The sequence below is a fragment of the Microcaecilia unicolor genome, chromosome 11 (genome assembly GCF_901765095.1).
Source record: "Microcaecilia unicolor chromosome 11, aMicUni1.1, whole genome shotgun sequence".
NCBI lineage: Eukaryota > Metazoa > Chordata > Amphibia > Gymnophiona > Siphonopidae > Microcaecilia > Microcaecilia unicolor.
Genome location: NC_044041.1, coordinates 73,266,553 through 73,288,933, shown reverse-complemented (window position 1 = coordinate 73,288,933; position 22,381 = coordinate 73,266,553). Strand labels below are relative to the sequence as shown.

Here is a 22,381-nt window from a genome sequence, read left to right as displayed (position 1 = left end):
CTCCGGGCCAGTGTGAATTTTTCTGTCCTCCCTCTCTTCCCCATACCATTATCGTGCCCTACTCCTGAATCAGACATGGGGCTCGTGATCTCACCAGTACTCTTCCATAATCTTGACATTACTCTCCGCCTCCATCTCTGCACAGGTGCATAGAAGGCATGACCACCTAGCGTTCCCTTTTTACAACCCAAAACAACCACCTCCGACCCGTAGTGTCACTTCCTTCCATGTGGTCTTTAACTTCCACCTTGCACAGTAATGTAACTGGAGTGGGCGTGAACTGGATTTGATTCCCACTGTATCTCTTTGTGATTCTGGGCAAGTTCATTTTTGGGGGGCAGCTGCTTAATCGGGACAAAGTACTGTAGTCCCGATGTGTCCCGATTAACTAGAATCTACTGGACTCCCATTTGTGTGCACAGCTCCAGCAGTTGTGTGTATCCATTTACACCAGCCATAGACATGGCATAAGAGGTCATGTCTAAATGTCCACTTACACTAGTATTCTTTAACAAATTAGGTACACTCATTATAGAATAGTAGCTGAGTGCCATAAGTTTAGGCGCCTTAGCTCAAGCATCCTTTATTGAATTGACCCCTAGGTGATGACAGCCAGACTAACAGACGCATCAGTCTGTACATATATCCACAGGGAGGGTGAGACATCTTCAGCTAAGTCATTTACTTGCATGCATAGGGTTTGGAATTTTCCCTTATTAAGGGGCGCTAATGGGTTTAGCATGCACTAATGGATAAACATGTGCTAAATGCCACACAGCCCATAGGAATATAATGGACTGCATGGCATTTAGTACAGGCTAATTGTTAGCACGCACATAATCCATTAGCGCGCCTTAGTAAAAGGACCCCTGTGTCTGTTTGTCTATATCTGTAGTGTAAGGGTTCTCAACCCAGGACACACCTAGCCAGTCAGGTTTTCAGGATACCTACATGAATATGCATGATAGAGATTTGCATACAATGGAGGTAGTGCATGCAAATTTATCTCATTCATATTCATTGTGGATAACCTGAAAGCCTGACTGGCTGAGTGTGTCCCAAAGACTGGGTTGAGAACCCCTGATATATAGAGAGCTATAGAAAACAAAGCTTAGTATTTTAAAGTATGATATCTATGCCTTTTTGTAGGATTGTTCTAGGTGGGGCAGTATTGGGATGATTGTTGGGTTTATCAAAACCTCAGGGGAGGCCCAGGGCCTAAAAGACCATTTTTTTTTGCAGGGGAGGGTGTCTAGACAAGGCTGCAGATCTCTGAGTTTAGATAAGGTGAAAGAGAACTTCTGAAGAGCTCCCAGTATGAAGGCCTTGCTGATGAAGGGGTTGGGTATTGAGTTAGTAACACCAAGGCTCTGGGTTCATTTCCCTCTGAAGCAGAAGTGCCTTGGTCTCTTGTATGACTGAGCACCAAGAGGTAGTTTTAGTCAAATTCTGGTCATTTTTCATAGGAAAATGCAGCATAACCCCAGCTGCTTGTGGCCCAAGCAGTTATTAAGATTTTAACCAATATAGTTGGAACAGAGGTCTATCTAACCCCCTCCACTTGTCTGCACTGACCCACCTAGCTTCTGAGTAAGCTAGGGTAGAACCCACAATCTCCTGGATTCAGTCAGAGTCCTGTAGCTTCTGGGCCCCACTCAGGGGTAGATGCATCAAGCAAACGTAAAAAAATCAGAAACGTAAAAACCTTTACCGAATCTCAAATAACGAAGCATGCTCCAAAAACACAGCCCCAAAAAGTTTGGTGCAGGTATTGCAAACCCTGATTCCCGAAAGTTTCACTAATGTGCCGTAGCAGCATACGGAACGCATGCGCACTGGTCCATTCGGAAAGCGTGTTTTGTAGGCGTGGCTGTCGCACGCCTGTGATGTCATAGGCGTGCGTCGACAGTATAAAAGAATCAAGTCGCCGCACTTTTTTTTTAATCACAGGTTCCTGCCGAGTACTAGCGGAGCTGATTTCACGCAGCTTTTCCTGAGATTGAGATTTTCAATCTGTAAGTGTGAAATGTTGTTAGCAAAAATTCTGCTGTTCATCCCATTTAAAAGTTGAGCAAGCCAGAGGACAAGGTCTGAAAAGTTTGGCTTTCTCCCTCTGGCTGCCATTACTTTTCCAACTCGTACCAACGTTAATATACTGCGTATGTCTGCAGTGCACGCGCTGTATTAACGTGGTTATGACACGTTTTCTATAAGCTTTATTAAAAGCAAAACAGGCTACGATACAGGTACAACGTGTTTTTGTCCAATCACAGCGCGTCTCGCGTATCTTCTTCGCTGCAATTGGTTCTTTTTTGAGTTTCACATTACAGTTTTTAGCCGGAGAGCCCTAACGACAGGTAAAGACCTGTCGTTAGATTTCTCGGCGTTTTCCTTCGTTAAACCAATCGGAAAAGGTTAGTGCATGTCATTTGAAAAGGGTTTCTACACTGATTGCTCATCTGCATTCCATTTTCGTTAGCTGCTACGGTCCTCGAAAAATGGGCTTTAGTACATGAAACGGTTGGCGATTTCTTCGAAAAATGGTCGTTAAAGGGTTGTTAAAGTTTTGTGCATCTGGGCCTCAGTCAGAAAAAGAGTGCCTGCTTTTTCTTCCCCTTTCCTGGACTCAGCTATGAAACAGGCATCGACAGTTCCTCTCATGCCATCCTCGATCCGCTTCAATCCAGTTTTCGCCCTCTACACTCGACAGAAACAGCACTCTCTAAAGTCTGTAATGACCTATTCCTTGCCAAATCCAGAGGCCACTATTCCATCCTCATCCTCCTTGATCTATCCGCCGATTTTGACACTGTCAATCATGATTTACTTCTTGCCACACTGTCCTCATTTGGGTTCCAGGGTTCTGTCCTCTCTTGGTTCTCCTCCTATCTCTCCCACCGCACCTTCAGAGTACACTCTCATGGATCTTCCTCCACCCCCATCCCGCTCTCTGTTGGAGTTCCCCAGGGATCTGTCCTTGGACCCCTTCTTTTTTCAATCTACACCTCTTCCCTGGGTTCACTGATCTCCTCTCATGGTTTCCAGTATCATCGTTATGCTGATGACACCCAGCTGTATCTCTCCACACCAGACATCACCGCGGAGACCCAGGCCAAGGTATCGGCCTGCTTATCCGACATTGCTGCATGGATGTCCAACCGCCACCTGAAACTGAACATGTCCAAGACCGAGCTTATCGTCTTTCCACCAAAACCCACTTCTCCTCTTCCTCCACTCTCTATCTCAGTTGATGGCACCCTCATCCTCCCCGTCTCATCTGCCCGCAACCTCGGAGTCATCTTCGACTCCTCCCTCTCCTTCTCTGCGCATATCCAGCAGATAGCCAAGACCTGTCGCTTCTTTCTCTTTAACATCAGCAAAATTCGCCCTTTCCTTTCTGAGCACACCACCTGTACTCTCGTCCACGCTCGCATTACCTCTCACCTTGACTACTGCAACCTACTCCTCACTGGCCTCCCACTTAACCATCTATTCCCCCTTCAATCCGTTCAGAACTCTGCTGCACGTCTTATATTCCGCCTGAACCGATATACTGATATCACCCTTCTCCTCAGGTCACTTCACTGGCTTCCGATCAGATACCACATACAGTTCAAGCTTCTCCTTCTTACCTACAAATGCACTCAGTCTGCAGCCCCTCATTACCTCTCTACCCTCATTTCCCCTTACGTTCCCGCCCGTAACCTCCGCTCACAGGACAAATCCCTCCTCTCAGTACCCTTCTCCACCACCGCCAACTCCAGGCTCCGCTCATTCTGCCTCGCCTCACCCTATGCTTGGAATAAACTTCCTGAGCCCTTATGCCAAGCCCCCTCCCTACCCATCTTCAAACCTTTGCTCAAAGCCCACCTCTTCAATGTTGCTTTCGGCACCTAACCTTTCAGGAAATCTAGACTGCCCCAATTTGACTGACTGTACATTTGTCCTTTAGATTGTAAGCTCCTTGAGCAGGGACTGTCCTTCTATGTTAAATTGTACAGCGCTGCGTAACCCTAGTAGCGCTTTAGAAATGTCAAGTAGTAGTAGTAGTTCAATCCAATTTGAAGCAACAGACTTGCTAACTGGAAGCAGAGATTCTAACCACTGGGCCATCATATCAATTAAGATTCTGTCTGGGACACAGTACTGAAACACTCCTTGCTGGCCTAGTAAGTAATGTTAATTCAGCCTTGGACGACTGCAAAATAGCCTTACTTGTGACCCTTGACCTGACAGATCATTCCCTTCTTTTAAATCACTTGTGTGACATTGACATAGGTGAGGTGTTTCTTGGTTCACTTCCTTCCTTGCAGAAAGGTCCTTTTCTTTTATTTTCCAATCTACTACTCTGACAGTCACACTGACCTCAAGATTCAATCCTTGATCCTCTTCTTTTTAACATTTTTCTAAGTCCACTTGTCTACCTGATCCAAGAACTTGGTGTGCGAGACTTTTTCTATGAAAACGACATTCTTTTGATGTATTACACAGATTCCCTAGCTCCTGATATTTCAAAACTCGAAGACTGTTTGTTGTCTTCACATGGCTTCTTTGGAATCATTTGGTCTTGAATCCATCAAAGGCCACTGCTTCTTGGGTTACTGGTAAACCTTTCTTTCCTTCTCAGGCCTCACAACTGTTAGGTTCCCCCATTACCTTAGTAAAGCAATTTAAATATTTAGGTATCTTTACAGGGGCGTAGCCAGACACCCAATTTTGGGTGGGCCTGGGCCCAAGTTGGGTGGGCAGAAGAACCTCGCCCCTTCCCACAGGTGATTTGGTCTCTCCTCTCACCTGCATGCCATATGGCCTCTCAAACATCCCCCTCCCCCGCATACCTTTTAAATAGCAGATTTTCACCAGGAGCGAGCAGCAACTAATACACACTGCTCATGTTGGCCCCACACCCTTCCCTCTGATGCAGCTTCCTGTTTCCACCTAGGCAGAAATACATCAGAGGGAAGGCTGTGGGGCCGGTGTGAGCAGTATGTATGTCACTGCTCACTGCAGGCGAAGGTCTGCTACTTACAAGGTATGCAGGAGGGACACTTGTTGGGAGTTTTCGGCTGGTGGGGCTTGGGGATCCCTGCCAGCCACATCATAGGTATGTTTTTACTGGGTGGGCCTGAACCCAAAGTGGGTGGGCCTGGGCCCACCCAAGCCCACCCTTGGCTACGCCACTGTATCTTTATCTCCTTTGCACCCCAGATAGCTTGTTTGTGCTATGTCAGTTTCAAATTGTACCCACTTATCTTAATGTATTTTCCCAAGACCCTGTTCTACGACTTATTTTTTCTAGATTGACTATTGCAATGTCATCTATTCCAGTTTATCACAATACCATCTCAAACGCCTACAAAAGAGAAACGTTTTCAATTCACTTCGATACTTCATATAATCCAATTCTTGTCTTACATCTAATGTATTACTACTACTACTACTTAACATTTCTAAAGCGCTACTAGGGTTACGCAGTGCTGTACAGTTTAACAAAGAAAGACGGTCCCTGCTCAAAGGAGCTTACAATCTAATGGACAACATGTGCAGTCAGCTTACAATCTAATGGAAGAGAATTCCACTCCAACGCAGCCTGATAAGGAAGAGTCAGAGAATGCATAGTTTTAATTTTAGATTCTCTGGTTTTCCAGTTCCTGTTTTGAGGGGAAAAGGTCCATCCGTAAGATGATGTGCAAAAAGCAGTGCCTTATTCTAGCCCCAGAGAGGAAGCGAGGGGGGATCATTGGTACAGCCTTAAGCAGCCCCAAAGCTCAACCTCACTTCCTCAGCCACCAGTGATAAATGTCCAAATGTTAGTTTGTATGTGCTCAAAAATTGGACAGATGCAGGACCAGTTTAACAATGAGGCAAAGCAGGCAGTAACCAAGAGTAGCAGCCGGGGGAGGGGGAAAGTGGAGAGGGGAGCAGCTGCACTTAAAGCAATGCAAACCTAAAGTATCTTAATGTATATTTACTCACAGGGAGGGTGAGACATTTTCAAATACTATAGTTTATTTATACAAATAACCAGCCATTATCCAGATAAATGTTTTTTGGAAAGTGCTCTCACTTGGGTTAATTTTATAACAGGATGCCCATGTGAAAAGTCAAAACAGATGCACAGCTGTCAAATCCATTTCTGGATTTCTAAGAACCTCATTTTGGTGCACTGTTTTCAGTGGGTAGAATCAGGGACTATAAATATCACACTACTTTTGGATATAAATTCAAAACCTGAACTGGCCAACTTAACAGCTCTGTAACATCCTATATAATAAAACGCACCTCCAACATTCTGAAGGTGACTGCATGGCTGAGGCATTCCTGCTCTCTGTATCCATCTCCTGAATTGACATCACGTACTTCAGGGTTCGTCACAAGCAGAAGTGACCAACCACACGAGGTTTCTCGGCTTCAGAATGTTGGAGGTGCATTCTATTAAATAGGATTGGTCAGTTCCTTGAAGCACAGCCAGAGCTCAGCGTCCTGCACAGTAACGCTCAGACACCAGAGAGGGAGGGGGGGCCTGACACCAAAGGGGGGGGGGGAGGTATCTCTGTCACCCACACACTCTCTCTCACACTCTCTCTCTCTCACAGTCAATGTCTTTCTCTCCCTCACACACTGTCTCTCACACACTCTATGTCTCATACTGTATCACATCCACTCTCTATGTGTCATACAGTCACTCACACACTCTCTTGGTCTCATACACTCAGTCTCGCAGAGATTCTGTGTCTCACACACACTCTCTCTCTCGCACACACTGTATCTGTGTGAAACACACTCTCTCTCTCACACTGTGTCTCACATACACACTTGCACACACTCTCATTCTCACACACACACACTCTCTCTCACAGACACATTCACACCCAGACTCTCTCTCTCTCTCACACACACACACACTCACACATTCACTCTCTCTCTCACACACAGTCACTCTCACATACACTCTCTCAAACATACACACTCCGAGGAAAACCTTGCTAGCGCCCGTTTCATTTGTGTCAGAAACGGGCCTTTTTTACTAGTAGTAACATAATAGACAATAGCAGATAAAGACCTGTACAGTCCATCCAGTCTGCCCAACAAGATAAACTCAATATAAGGTATGATGTGATACTACATAACGTATACTTTACCTTGATGTGTCCTTGCCATTTTCAGGGCACAGACCGTAGAAGTCTGCCCGGCACTGGCCTTGTTCTCCAGTTACTGAAGCTGAATCTGTCCAGTCACGATCAGGGCACGGACCATAGGAATCTGCCCAGCACTGGCTTCACTTCCCAATTACTGGTGTTGCCATCTAATTACCACTAAGCTTGTTCGGTTTCAAGCCTTGTGTTTATCCCTTGCATTTTTGAATTCCGTTACTGTTTTCATCTCCACCACCTCCCACGGAAGAACAGTCCATGTATCTACCACCCTCTCCATGAGAAAGTACTTCCTGATATTATTCCTGAGTTGGCCCCCCTACAACCTCAATTCATGTCCACTGATTCTAGCACCTTCCCGTGTGTACATGAGTTTATAAAATTGACTTCTACAATGACCTCTGACTGTGCACAGATTATGTCTCACAAATGTACACCCACCCTGAAATGTGTGCATGTATTCGGCAGGGCCGCCGAGAGCCGGGGCCGGGCCCGGGGCAAGGCCGCCCCCGAGGTCCAGCCGCAGCCACCGCCCCCCCCCCCCCCCCCCCGAGGTCATTGTCATCACCGCCCCCCTCCATCCACCACCAAACCGGGCCCCCCTAAATTCAAATCATAGCGCCTCATCTCGACCTCGCTCCGTGTGAAAGAAGCGCAGCAGTGGCAGTCTGCAGATCGCCTCCCTTAGGGCCTTCCCTCCCTGTGTCCCGCCCTCGCACAAGTTACATCAGACGAGGGCGGGACATAGGGAGGCAAGGGCCAAAGGGAGGCGATCTGCAGACTGCCACTGCTGCGCTTCTTTCACACTGAGCGAGATCAAGGTGAGGCGCTATGATTTGAATTCAGGAGGGCCCAGCCCGGTGGTGGATGGAGGGTGGGGTGGGTGGAGGGGACTGCGGCACCGAGCCCCCCTTGGAGGCCCAGGCCCAGGGAATTTTGTGCCCCTGCCCCCCCCTCTCGGTGGCCCTGGTATTCACAATTCACCAATATGCGTACATGGCAAAGAAAGGGAATTTGAAGAGACTTGACACGGCCGTGTTTTGGCAAAACATCAGGAGTCACACAATTCCAAAACTGGATGATGATGTGTAAACAGGCACAGCCAACCAGAGCTATTGCGTACTGTGATATCCCCCTTCTCACTCAGGGTGACCTGGTTCTCAATATGCAAATCATATGCAGATTAATGTGCTACCCCTTCCCACTCAGGGTGACCTGGTTTCCACTCAGCACATTAAGCAGGTCTCACCAACTGCATATTTCTCAGGCAACTCTTTATTCCAGCCCCTGGGCATACTTCTTCTAGCTTAACACTTTATGCTTTCATAGATCTTCACCTTGAGCCACCCCACACAGATACATGGGCTCAGTACTATACCAATACTTTGGGGACTCTCACCCCAGGCTTTGCAGCCTGCTTCTCTCAGTACTTTGGACACACAGTCCCCTCTTTGAACACACAGTCTTTTCTTCTTCGGACACACAGTCCCTCTTTGAACACACAGTTCTAGACACACAGTCAAACACTAATGCTTTAGGGACTTCTTACCCCAGGACTTTCAGCCTGCTGATCTCCTTTGGACACCCAGTCCACCCCAAGTCCATAAGGTTAGCCAGTATCTTTCAGGGGCCCTCTCTTCTGCTGCTAGCTCACTTCCCTTCCTTTCACAACTAAGGTGGGGTATAAAGTGGTTAATTAGCTACACCGGACCCAGCCCATAACCACCTGCACCTGTGGACCTCCCAGGGCTCCCCCGGGTCCTAGCGACCTCCACTTATTTCTAGCACCCTCTAGTGGCCTACACCGTATAGGACAGCCTCTTACCTTCTCACAGTACACAGGAACATTGAACTGTTTGCAGCAGTGTTGGCATTAACCTTTGCATTATTAGCAAAGGCTAATAATTAAATGTGTGCTATCTCATTATAGCATTTCACAAGATTGTTCCTGGAAGGTTTATGTTGGAATAATCATAATTGTTTGCCTACTTACTTTGGAAAGCAGGAGCAGGAGTGAGTGGAGGGGCAATGGCAGTGAGAGAAGGGGACCCCATTCAAAATTAGCCCCCCAAAATTTGAGTAGTGAACACTCCCCTCCATACCCACCCCAAACTACACACATAGGGGGTGGGCAAGGCTAAAAGTTTGCTTAGGGCATCTAATCCCCATGCAATAACTCTGAGAGGTGGGGAAGATTCTTCATCTGATGGGTTTGTTCTCCCCCTCCCACAGGATTGGTGCATGTACAACTGTGAAGTAGCTGTGCCTAGGTTGTCTGTAGCTGTAACGATACAGTGCTTATGTCGTCTGCAACTGCCCTGTATCTCTCCTTTTTCTTTCCCCTTGTTATATCTTTGTTTCTGTCTCCTGTTTCTCCATTCATCTTCCTTCCTTCCTATTTCTCCGTTCACCCCTCTCCTGTCTCCTGTCTCCAGGTATGCTCCTGAGTCTCTAGCAGATAGCATCTTCTCCCGCCAGTCGGATATCTGGAGTTTTGGGGTCCTCCTTTATGAGCTGTTTACCTATGGTGAAAAAAGTAGCAGTCCTCCCTCGGTAGGTGACTACACGCATTACTCCAGCCCCTGCCACTGCTGGTTTCCAGCCCAAGATCCTACACTGGTTTCCCTGAGACTCTCCTCCTGAATCCCTCCTCCTCCTCCTCTCAGAATGCTGAAAGCCTCCAGTCTGCAAAGTCTTAGTGTACTCGTAACTTCCCTCTCTCTTACCCAGGAGTTTCTGCGGCTGATGGGGTCTGGGAACCAGCTGCAGCTGGTTAACCAGATGCTGGACCTGCTGATGAAGGGTGTCCGACTGACTGTACCCCCAGGATGCCATGCAGAGGTAAGGAGTCTGCTGAAGATAAGACTTTCTTATCAGGCAAGACATAAATAAAAACTCTCCATAAAGATGGTTAATAAATCTCAATAAATAAATATATTCCATTCCCTCACTCCTCCCCCAAGCTGAGGTCAAAGTAGAGACTGGGACTTCCTACTCTGGGCATTAAGGAAGTTCACTTTAATTTAGCCGTCTGAGATTGATATAGATAAAGACATTACCTATTGGAGAAGAACACTGTCCTTGGTGCTAAATCTGATAAACAGCCCACCCCCAGCTGTGGCCCAGGAAGAGAAGGTTCCCCTCTCCTCAAAGCATGTGGCCAGAGAGCAGTGAAGTAGGGATGGGCAGCCAGAACAGTTTCATATCATATTGTTTCCTGTGTGGTTTCCAGGAATATTTGTTTTATTCGTTTTTTTGTCTGGCCGTTTTTTTACTCACGGAGCAAAGTCATGTTTCCCGATATTCAAAACCAGTTAACCGGCCAGGAACAGCACCTGGCTGATTAAATGGCACTTAACTGGTTATCTGGTGATATTCAGCGGGAGATATCTGGCAATTCTCCACTGAATATTCCCGGTTAGCGGCTAGGAGATAACAGGATATATCGCATGATATATCCAGCTATCCGTGAATATTCAGCACATATCTGGCTATTGTAAACAGTCACATCAAGACACTTAAATACCTGGAATATCTTTGGCTGGTTTAAACGTAACCAGATATCTCTCAACATTAACTTAGGGGTCCTTTTACTAAGCCACGGCAAATGTGGCCTGCGGTAGTGTGTGCTTGTGTTTTTGGCACGCGCCGGGCCAGTTCTTACCACATCTGGGAAAAAGAGCTTTTTTTCAATGGACCGGGAAAAGAACCTGAGCCCTTAACACCATCCATTGATCTAGCGGTAAGGGCTCATGTGCTACACACACGGTGACTGGTTGGCGCGTGCCGACTGCTGATTAGTGCCAGAAACGCCGTGAATGGTAGGAAATTTAAAAAATAATTTGTCCCAGTGATATGGGCATGAGCCAAATCTGAAATTACCGCCAGGGGGCCCGTTAGCCTGGCGGTAGTATAATTTTGGCGTGTACTGCACGTGCATAGAAATGACTGCACCTTTGTAAAAGGGCCCCTTAGCCGGTTAAGTTTAAATTGGCCAAAAATAAACCGGATATTCAGTGCCAGACTCTGGAAGCGGCCTGGTATTGAATATCTGGGCTGACTGCTGACCATGGGTTGTGCTAACTCCCATGGTCTGAACATCGGCCCCACTGAGTGTGTACTCTTTTGAAAGAGGCCTCACTCTGTGCAAGCAGGGTGCAGATTCTGAAAGAGCGCACATCATACATGCATGTGCAGTGGTTTGCACACGTGTGTTAGTTTGTGCATGCAAATAGCGTGCACTCTTGAAAGAATGTTCATTGTTATCAGTAAATGATAAAACATTCATTCTCATGTTTTTCTGCTCATTTTCATTTGATTACAACATACATGGCTAGGTTTTATATATGGCGCCTAAAAAACCGGCACTGAAAAAAACCCCCACATAAGCGATATTCTGTAAGCTGCGCCTAAATTTTGGCGTGGTTTATATAATAAATATTTGAGCAGACAGGTCATGTGTAAATTTAGGCACTGCCATTTCCACCAATAAAAACGTGGTGCAAATGCCCACGCTTAAATATACACGCAGAGCACCATTATTCTATAATTACATGCATAACTCAAAGCCACGCCCCCAATCCACCCTGACTCACCTATGACCCTCCCATTGCCACGCCCCCTTTTTCAGGAACCCAGGCCTAAATTTACATGCATAAGTCCCAATTAAATCTAATTAGTTCCAATAATTGCTTGTTAAAAAACCAATTATTGGCACTAATTGGCTCATTATTCTATTAAATTGCATGTGCAAATTGGGGCTGTGCCTAAATTTGTACACACAATTTTTTGCGACTTTTATAGAATCATGGGGACAACGTCATGGGATATGTTGTTGACATTTCTCATATTGCTTCAAAGAAATGCCCATCATCGCTATGCCCTGGCCTGCAAATCTCTCTATATAAAACGCACTGCCAACGTTCTGTGAGGCAAACTTACTCAGCATTCCAAGTTAAGTTGTCATGGTCCAGATCAGTTTTCCACCATGAGTGCTTGCCCCGCCCTCGCGTCACAACGTGATGACGTTCGGGGGCTATGACACTCAACGAATCCCCAGTTCCACCACCCTCCGACGCTCCACCCCCCGCCCCCCCCCCGACGCACACAGAAAAACAGCGACCTACGCAGATCCTCAAACCCCCCCCCCCCACACGGAGTGCCGTCCAAACACCTGATCCGCCGCGATCACCACAGAGAGTAAGTCCAGCAACAAGAGGAGGGGGATGGTAAGGAAAGCGCCTTGCTAGTGCCCGTTTCATTGGCCTCAGAAACGGGCCTTTCTTACTAGTATTTATAATATTATGTCATTATACAATCATTCCAGATTCCAAACTGTGCATTACATCTAATGATCAAGGAGTCACAACTTTTCTTTTCACTTGAAAGAACATAGAGGCTTATTTTCAAAGCATATAGACTTAGAAAGCTACATGGTTTACCTATGTAAGTTTGTAAGTCTATGTGCCTTGAAAATGAGCACCCAAATGTGCTAAATTATTTACTTATATATTCCACTTTTCATAACCGCATTCAAAGAACAAAGTGATGCATCCAGTCTTTGCTGACAGTCATCCACTTTGAGATGATGCACATACAAATTCTCATGTGCGATCGAACAGCAGCTCTCCCTATCCCCTTCTCTTTTATGCAAGCTCTTACCCCTTTTCGCACCTCTGCCCTCCATGTCGTTCCCTAACACACCCACGATCTGTTACAGCACTGCCTCCACACTCTTGCCTAGTGGGCTTCAGGCCTTTGCTTTTTACAGGACCAATACATAAGCTTTACAGCCAGACCTCCTTCTCCAAGGCTGAGAGGCTGTTGTAAAAAAATGGCCTCCTCATACTTGTTGATGCTAGGTTCTACAGACAACCAAACAGCAGCAGCTTTTTCTATTGCAGTACATGCTTTGAACATGTGAATGTATTGTGGAAACCTATGTGACCCCTGATGAAGGTTTTTCCGAAACTTGGCCACATTGGGCCCTGTTTCCATTAAAGTTGATATTTGGATAAACTCTTCCTGTGTTTGTCCTTCCTTGGATCGCTGCTGCTGTTTGGTTGTCTGTTCTACTTCTGCAGTAGTCTGTGTCCTGTTTGTTTCTGCTTTGATGCCAGGTTCTAGCCATGGTCATTCCATGCAGGTCACCTTAACCAGAATATCTCTCTTGTGAGGATAAGAGCACAGCAGAGGGCTGTTTAAGTGCATCAATTCCCCCCACCCCAGGTCAGGTGTTAGGGGTGGGCAATCAGAGCAGTTGCCCAGGGCCCCCATGTCACAAGGGGTCTCAAGCCTGCCTGAAGTTCAAGGAAGCATAGCCTGTTGGCAAACTTTGGGGTTCCCTCCTCAGTGTCTGCCAAGGGCTCCATCATTTCTAACACTGGCCTTGCCTCCCCTCTCAACCCCTCCCTTTATTCTGAGAAGAAACTCATGATGTCAGAGTGGCAATTCCATTCTCCTAAGCTGGACAAATTTTCTTCATCCTGGGCATGAACCCAAGGCTGCTCATTACATGAGTAGAGTGTGGGAGAAGTTGGGATGACGAAACTCTCTGTGAGAGAAGGAAGTGACATGCTTGCTGTCTGTCTAACAGGTTTATGGTCTGATGATGCAGTGCTGGGCCCTCCAACCAGCTGTGAGGCCAACCTTCAGCGATTTGGAGCAAAGGATGGAGACCCATGAGAGCAGGTGGGGCTAATGCAATGCTGAGTTTAAAAGTCCCACCCAGGTACCAGTGGTCCATCATGTGCCTCAACAAGGCTGCCTGCCTGTTTGCCTGAGCTAAGTCCGGATCAGCATGGGGTAATGGATGCAACCTCATGTAACTGTCTCTAAAAAGTATCCAGCTTCCCAGGAGAAAGTTCAGAAAAATTGTAAATGAAATCTTCTCATAGAAAGAATTGTGATCCAATACATTCACTGTGGATATGAGTGACTCTTAATCTACGAACTTAAACAGCATAATGGTCCCAGGATATGCAAATGAGAGCGAATAAAGAAATCAGCCTAAAATAAAAATATACATTTGTGTGGCTTTAAGGGCACAGGAAAAAGGTGAGGCAGATTCTTCTGGGCAAGCTACTGAGGTAAAGAGCTGCATGAAACTGGATGAATGGTTCAAAGGCTAAACACAATTTCTCTTTTCCCACCCAAAACTATAGATTAACAAGATTAATGATTTGTTCACTCCTATGACAGATACAGTAATGTTAATGTTATCTATTAAAAGCTGGAAGCTTAAGCTATGAACTGAAATGCTGTTAGCTATGTCTTTCTTCAGGATCAAGCATGTACTTCCTCCTTAGCTGATTCAAGGGAGTATTAGGTTCAGAAGCTAGTAAAGAAATGTTTGGAATTAATCCAAATAAAAACTGTCCCCTTTCCAATTACAATTTTTTTCCAATTATAATATATTTCTATATCACTAAAACCACCAGGTTCTTAGTGGTTTACAATAAGTAAACAAAAAAAGAAAAAACAACAAAGCAATATCTTGGGAAGATTAAGACAAATCCAAATAACTGACATCAAACTAATTGTAAATAAAACATTTAAAAGATGGGTTTTCACATATGTACATACAAATACATAATGTCGTGGAGGGGCAAAATTGAATGGGGGCACCCATCTCTAAGGGCACCCACCTCCGGGGATGGCCCTGGGAAGAGTCGGAGCCAACCGTACTATTGAACAAGATGGGCGTCCATCTTTCGTTTCGATAATACGGTCGGGGCCAGCCAAATCTCAACATTTAGGCCAACCTTAGAGATGGTCGACCTAAATGTTGAGATTGCCGGACTTAGAGATGGCTGACCTCGGTTTTCGCCGATAATGGAAACCGAGGCCAGCCATCTCAAAAATGACCAAATCCAAGCCATTTGGTCGTGGGAGGAGCCAGCATTCCTAGTGCACTGATCCACCCTCACATGCCAGGACACCAACCAGGCACCCTAGGGGGCACTGCAGTGGACTTCACAAATTGCTCCCAGGTGCATAGCTCCCTTACCTTGGGTGCTGAGCCCCCCCCAAACCCCACTACCCATAACTGTACAACAGTACCGTAGCCCCTAAAGGGTAAAGGGGGGCACCTAGATGTGGGTACAGTGGGTCTCGGGTGGGTTTTGGAGGGCTCCCATTTACCAGCACAAGTGTAATAGGTAGGAGGGGGGATGGGCCTGGGTCCGCCTGCCTGAAGTGCACTGCAGTACCCACTAAAAACTGCTCCAGGGACCTGCATAGTGCTGTGATGGAGCTGGGTATGACATTTGAGGCTGGCATAGAGGCTGGCAAAAAATGTTTTTAAATTTTTTTTTGGGGGGGTGGGGGGGGGGGGGTTGGTGACCACTGGGGGAGTAAGGGGAGATGATCTTTGATTCCCTCTGGTGGTCATCTGGTCAGTTGGGCACCTTTTCAAGGCTTGGTCGTGAACAAAGAGGGACCAAGTAAAGTCGGCCAAATGCTCATCAGGGTCGCCCTTCTTTTTACCATTATCGGCCGAGGACGGCCATCTCTTAACCACACCCCCATCCCGCCTTTGGTACACTGCTGATACACCCCCTTGAACTTTGGCCGTCCCTGCGACGGAAAGCAGTTGAGGCTGGCCAAAATCGGGTTTTGATTATACCGATTTGGCCGCCCTTAGGAGAAGGACGCCCATCTCCTGATTTGTGTCAGAAGATGGGCGCCCTTCTCCTTTGAAAATAAGTTGGATAGTTATCTAGAATCATCCACTGAGTATTTAGATAAGAAAAAAGCACCAAATCTAAATGAAAAGCCCCATGCAATGGAGGCCTGAAGGTACCTGTTGACCATACTGGTGGATGACCGTTCAGCAACCCTAGCTAGAATATAATACTCTGTTGTGCTTGCACATTTCCTTGGTTTATTTAATATTTACCTAATTAAATATTACTGTGTTTTTCTTCTCCTCTGCCAACACTAGTCTCCCAGCTGGAGAGAGAACAGATAGGCTGCTATCAGTTGGCCAGGGTTCCAGGAACCAAACAATAAGCCTTCTGTCTCTGCTGATCATGCAAGGATGCCCCCACTGAAAGGTCATGCAGGAAAGAGGCACCATGACTTTGAATTATCCCCATTCTGCTGCTCAGGACTGTGCCGGCAGGATAGAATGAGGTGGAAGCACTAGACTACTGGTGGTAGCAAGGTTGGAACCTCATCCCAGGTCAGCTGCAAAATCTGCTCCAGCCATGGTTTTGTCCTACTGTATGCAGGAAGGAGCTGTTCTGCCTTTCCCACTGATTACTTCAAGGAAATCAGAACTTCAAAATGCACGTGTGCAGTGGAACAAAGCCAGGGGGTTCAGTCAGGATGAGGTCATACTCTGGGTACTGGTACGGGTGAGATAAGAACACATTATGATATGAGTGGAATGGAATGGGTAAAAGAAAATCAATTGCTTACTTTTCCAAAACTACAGGGTAAGGAACTCGCCATGTGGTTACAAAGTAATTTGTTTAAAACAATGGAGAAATTTATTTTTCACCCAACGCCTAGATAAGCTCTAGAATCGTCGCCGGAGGATGTGGTAAAAACAGTTGGTGTAGCCAAGTTGAAAAAAAGGTTTGCACATGCTCCTGGCTAAAAAGTTATTAAGGGGTCATGAGGAAGCCACTGCTTGCCCTGGGACTGGTAGCATGGAATGTTGCTACTATTTTGGTTTCTGTCAGGTACTTGTGACCTGGATTGGCTACTGTTGGAAGTAGAATACTAGGCTAGATAGACCATTGGTCTGACTTAGTATGGCTGTTCTTATATTCTTACTAGTAAAACAGGCCCGTTTCTGACACAAATGAAACGGGCACTAGCAAGGTTTTCCTCGGAGTGGGTATGTTTGAGAGAGAGAGAGAGAGAGAGTGTGTGTGTGTGTGTGTGTGTGTGAGAGAGAAAGTGTGTGTGAGAGATGGAGTGTGTGTGTGAGAGAGAGAATGAGTGAGAGACAGACAGACAGAGTGTGTGTATGTGTGTGTGTTTGTGTCAGAGAGAGACAGAGAGAGAGTGTGTGTGAGAGACAGAGTGTATGTGTGTGTGAGTGTGTGTGTGAGAGAGAGAGAGAGAGAGTGTGAGAGAGAGTTTATATGAGAGTCAGAGAGTGAGTGAGTGTGGGGGGGGCTCCGAGTTCCATGACCCCCTCCTTCCCTCCCTCCCTCTCCTCCGAGTTCCAGGCCCCCCTTCTGTCCGAGGTGCAGGCCCCCCTCCCTCCCTCCCTCTCCTCTCCTCCCTCTCTCTCCTCCCCTCCGAGTTCTTGGCCCCCCCTTCCCTCCGAGTTCCATGCCCCCTCCCTCTCCTCCCCAGCATGTTCCATGTCCCCCTTTCCTCGGAGTGTGTATGTTTGAGAGAATGTGTGAGTGAGAGATGGAGTGTGTATGTGAGAGAGAATGAGTGAGAGAGAGAGAGACAGACGGAGTGTGTGTTTGTGTCAGAGAGAGAGTGTGTGAGAGACAGAGTGTGTGTGTGAGTCTGTGTGTGAGAGAGATTGTGTGAGAGTGTATGTGAGTGTGAAAGTGAAGCCTTCAAGCCTTGAAGCATTCATGCGCTCTGTAAGACTACATCTCCTCAATTGACGACACGTAGTTCCGGAACGTTGCAGGAATGCTTCAAGGCTTGAAGGCTTCACTTTCTCGGCTTCAGAACATTGGAGGTACGTTTTATTATAAAGGATGACTCTACTGCAGCCTTCTAGAATTTTACTAAGAAAGAAATACTATACTTTCCCTTCCCCAGGGGCCATGCCATACATCTGCTGTTCTTCCTGGGAAGATATTTTCCTCATACTCCCTCTCCCCAAATTCATCTTGTGAAAGCTACCTTAAGCAGACACATTAAAATTTAACAGTCCAATAATCTCAAAGGTGTGTGTGTGTGGGGGGGGAATCATAAAACTACAATCTCTAACCCAGCATCTCATACAATATGGTGTTCCATCCAAAGCGGACCTCAGCGATGACTCATTTCACAACAGGACTCAGCCTGATGGCTCACTGACATCATCATCGGTCCAAGCAATTATCTTTAATCATGCTACATATAATTTTAAAGATTTTATAGAAAACTTGATAAAACTCTCCCAAATGTTGGAATATAGCTACTTAGCTTTTTACTTTAAGAATTTTGCTAAACCATTCTGGGACCGATCTCTGTTCAGCTCAGTTTTCCAGAAGTTATGTCTGTGGTCTTGTGCTTCAGTCTCTGTCATGGTAAACATATTGGGTCCAAAATACACAAAACTTGAGGAGAGGCATGCACAATTTCAAAACCCTGCTGAAAGAAGAGTGAAATTGGTGGCAACACCCTCTCAGGGACTTAATAGGTACCTAGTCACTTCCCTGATCCCTGATATCTCTTTGATTTGTAAAGGACAGTAACACAAGATTTTTTAATCCTGGAAGACACCAAACAAAGAGTCACAGCCCTGTCTCCTGTCACTACAGCACCTGGCATACCCACAGGGGTTTTTTAAAATACTGTCAAGAACTTTAGCCTGGTGGCAGCTTATTAGGAGGCACTGGCTGAGGACAGTCAAGGGAAAAATAGAAAATAGCTTGTCATTAAGCAGTGGTGGAAGACACAAAATGAGCTGAATGAAAATGACAGAAGCTGCTTTTACCCCAAAGGGAGAGAACGAGGAATAGCCATCTAAGAATTAATTCTATGTAACCTGTAGCTAAGCAGCATCTAGAGCAATGAGGCTAAAAACTAGCTATTTGCTTTAGCAGATATTAGAGTAGTCTTTCTGCCACCGCCACCGAAGCAGCCAGGTGCAACGTCACATAGCAATTCAAGTCAAAACAGAGAAATACCCTGCACTGTATGAGGTTTGGTGCACCAAGGCACATGCAAGGGTGGATGTACTAAAAGGCTTTTCCTCTTTTTGTACTTCTGGAGAAACAATTCTCTGCTAACCAAGACCCGTACGAAGCTCCAAGTGGCTCAGAAAGGCAGACATGGATCGTGTCACACCACAAGCAGGAGCCAGCATGACTCCTGTGACCAGTGCTGCAGGCAGGAATTAGTAGGGATGGACACCCAGACATTGTTTTTGTGTTCAGTTTTAATCTTTGTTTTTCATGTGGAAATTAATGCTATTAGCACCTAGTGTGCACTCTTTCCTCATGCATGTACTTCTTTCCTCCCCTTCTCGTGTGCCCTGTGGAATGCCCGCTCCGTGTGCAACAAACTTTCCTTCACCCACTATCTCTTCATCTCCTGCTCCCTTCATCTGCTCGCCCTAACTGAAACCTGGCTCACCCGCGATGACTCGGCCTCAGTCGCGGCCCTATGCCATGGAGGTTATCTTTTCTCCCACACTCCCCGCCCAGTCGGCCGCGGAGGAGGTGTCGGGTTACTACTCTCACCCGCCTGTAGTTTTCAACCCCTCATACTGCAATCTCACTGCTTCTCATCCTTTGAAGTTCACTCCATCCGTCTTTTCTACCCGCTGCCACTCAGAGTTGTAGTCATTTACCGCCCCCTGATAAATCTCTCTCTTCCTTCCTCACTGACTTCGATGCCTGGCTTTCTGTTTTTCTTGATCCCTCATCTCCGTCCCTCATTCTCGGAGACTTTAACATACATGCTGATGACCCATCCGACTCTCACGCTTCTCAGTTCCTCACTCTAACATCCTCCTTCAACCTCCAGCTGTGCTCCACCACCCCTACTCACCAAAATGGCCATTGTCTTGACCTCGTCCTCTCCTTTTCCGGCTCACCCTCCAATTTCCACGCCTCAGTTCTTCCTCTCTCTGATCATCACCTGATCAACTTCACACTTCTTCACCCCCCCTCAGCCCCACCCAACATTAACCACTACTTCCAGGAATCTCCAGGCTATTGACCCTCCCACCTTATCCACTAGTATTTCTAATCTCCTCCCCTCCATCATGTCCTCCGAGTCTGTCGATGAGGCTGTCTCCGCTTACAATGCCACTCTCTCCTCTGCTCTGGACACCCTCGCACCATCCATCTCCCGTCCCACAAGGCGTACTAATCCCCAGCCCTGGTTGACCCCTTGTATCCGTTACCTTCGCTCCTGCGCCCGATCTGCTGAACGCCTCTGGAGGAAATCTCGCACCTATTCAGATTTCCTTCATTACAAATTCATGCTATCCTCCTTCCAGTCCTCCCTATTCCTTGCCAAACAGGACTACTACACCCAATTGACCAATTCTCTCAGCTCCAATCCTCGTCGTCTCTTCGCCACCCTTAACTCCCTCCTCAAAGTGCCCTCCGCTCCCACCCACCCCCCTCACTCTCTCCTCAATCTCTGGCTGACTACTTCCGCGACATGGTGCAAAAGATCAACCTTGAATTCACTACCAAGCCACCTCCTCCTCTTCATCCTTCAACCCTCTCCCTCAACCAACCACCCAACTCTTTCTCCTCCTTTCCTGATATCACCAAGGAGGAAACCGCCCGCCTTCTTTCCTCCTCGAAATGCACAACTTGTTCCTCTGATCCCATCCCCACCAACTTACTTAACACCATCTCTCATACTGTCACCCCCTCCATCTGTCATATCCTCAACCTCTCTCTCTCCACTGCAACTGTCCCTGACACCTTCAAGCATGCCGTAGTCACACCGCTCCTCAAAAAACTATCACTTGACCCTACCTGTCCCTCCAACTACCGCCCCATCTCCCTCCTACCCTTCCTATCCAAAATACTTGAGCGCGCCGTTCACAGCTGCTGCTTTGATTTTCTCTCCTCTCAGGCCATCCTCGATCCACTTCAATCTGGTTTTCGCCCTCTACACTCGACAGAAACAGCACTCTCTAAAGTCTGTAATGACCTGTTCCTTGCCAAATCCAGAGGCCATTACTCCATCCTCATCCTCCTCGATCTATCCGCCGCTTTTGACACTGTCAATCATGATTTACTTCTTGCCACACTGTCCTCATTTGGGTTCCAGGGCTCTGTCCTCTCCTGGTTCTCCTCCTATCTCTCCCACTGCACCTTTCGGGTACACTCCCATGGATCTTCCTCCACCCACATCCCGCTCTCTGTTGGAGTTCCCCAGGGATCTGTCCTTGGACCCCTTCTTTTTTTTCAATCTACACCTCTTCCCTGGGCTTACTGATCTCATCTCATGTTTTCCAGTATCATCTTTATGCTGATGACACCCAGCTGTATCTCTCCACACCAGACATCACCGCGGAGACCCAGGCCAAGGTATCGGCCTGCTTATACGACATTGCTGCATGGATGTCCAACCGCCACCTGAAACTGAACATGTCCAAGACCGAGCTTATCGTCTTTCCACCAAAACTCACTTCCCCTCTTCCTCCACTCTCGATCTCGGTTGATAACACCCTCATTCTCCCCATCTCATCTGCCCGCAACCTAGGAGTCGTCTTCGACTCCTCCCTCTCCTTCTCTGCGCATATCCAGCAGACAGCCAAGACCTGTCGCTTCTTCCTCTTTAACATCAGCAAAATTCGCCCTTTCCTCTCTGAGCACACCACCCGAACTCTCATCCACGCTCTCATTACCTCTCGCCTTGACTACTGCAACCTACTCCTCACTGGCCTCCCACTTAACTACCTATCCCCCCTTCAATCCGTTCAGAACTCTGCTGCACGTCTTATATTCCGCCTGAACTGATATACTCATATCACCCCTCTCCTCAAGTCACTTCACTGGCTTCCAATCAGATACCGCATACAGTTCAAGCTTCTCCTTCTTACCTACAAATGCACTCAGTCTGCAGCCCCTCATTACCTCTCTACCCTCTCCCCTTACGTTCCCGCCCAAAACCTCCGCTCACAGGACAAATCCCTCCTCTCAGTACCCTCAGTACCCTTCTCCACCACCGCCAACTCCAGGCTCTGCCCATTCTGCCTCGCCTCACCCTATGCCTGGAACAAATTTCCTGAGCCCCTACGCCAAGCCCCCTCCCTACCCATCTTCAAATCATTGCTCAAAGCCCACCTCTTCAATGTTGCTTTCGGCACCTAACCTTTATATCTTTCAATAAAGCTAGATTGCCCCAATTTGACTGCCCCTACTTGACTGACTGTACATTTGTCCATTAGATTGTAAGCTCTTTGAGCAGGGACTGTCCTGTGTTAAATTGTACAGTGCTGCATAACCCTAGTAGCGCTTCAGAAATGTTAAATAGTAGTAGTAATAGTATCAGGAAAGAATGCGTACTATGAGAGGAAATCTACAAACAGTGCTCAACATTCAGTGCCAGAAAAAATCTGCACT

General features: G+C 46.9%; 1 protein-coding gene across 4 annotated transcripts in view; it reads left to right on the top strand.

Annotated features, from left to right (window-relative positions):
- Positions 1-14,654, top strand: part of JAK3 (Janus kinase 3) — a 102,015-nt gene extending 87,361 nt beyond the window's left edge. For all 4 annotated transcript variants that reach the window (XM_030218808.1, XM_030218806.1, XM_030218807.1 and 1 more), the window contains 3 exons: positions 9,590-9,707; positions 9,885-9,995; positions 13,750-14,654. In XM_030218808.1, coding sequence (XP_030074668.1) covers positions 9,590-9,707; positions 9,885-9,995; positions 13,750-13,854 — 334 coding nt within the window. In that variant the 3' untranslated portion in view covers positions 13,855-14,654. The remainder of the gene's footprint in view (positions 1-9,589; positions 9,708-9,884; positions 9,996-13,749) is intronic.
- The last annotated feature ends 7,727 nt before the right edge of the window (positions 14,655-22,381 follow it).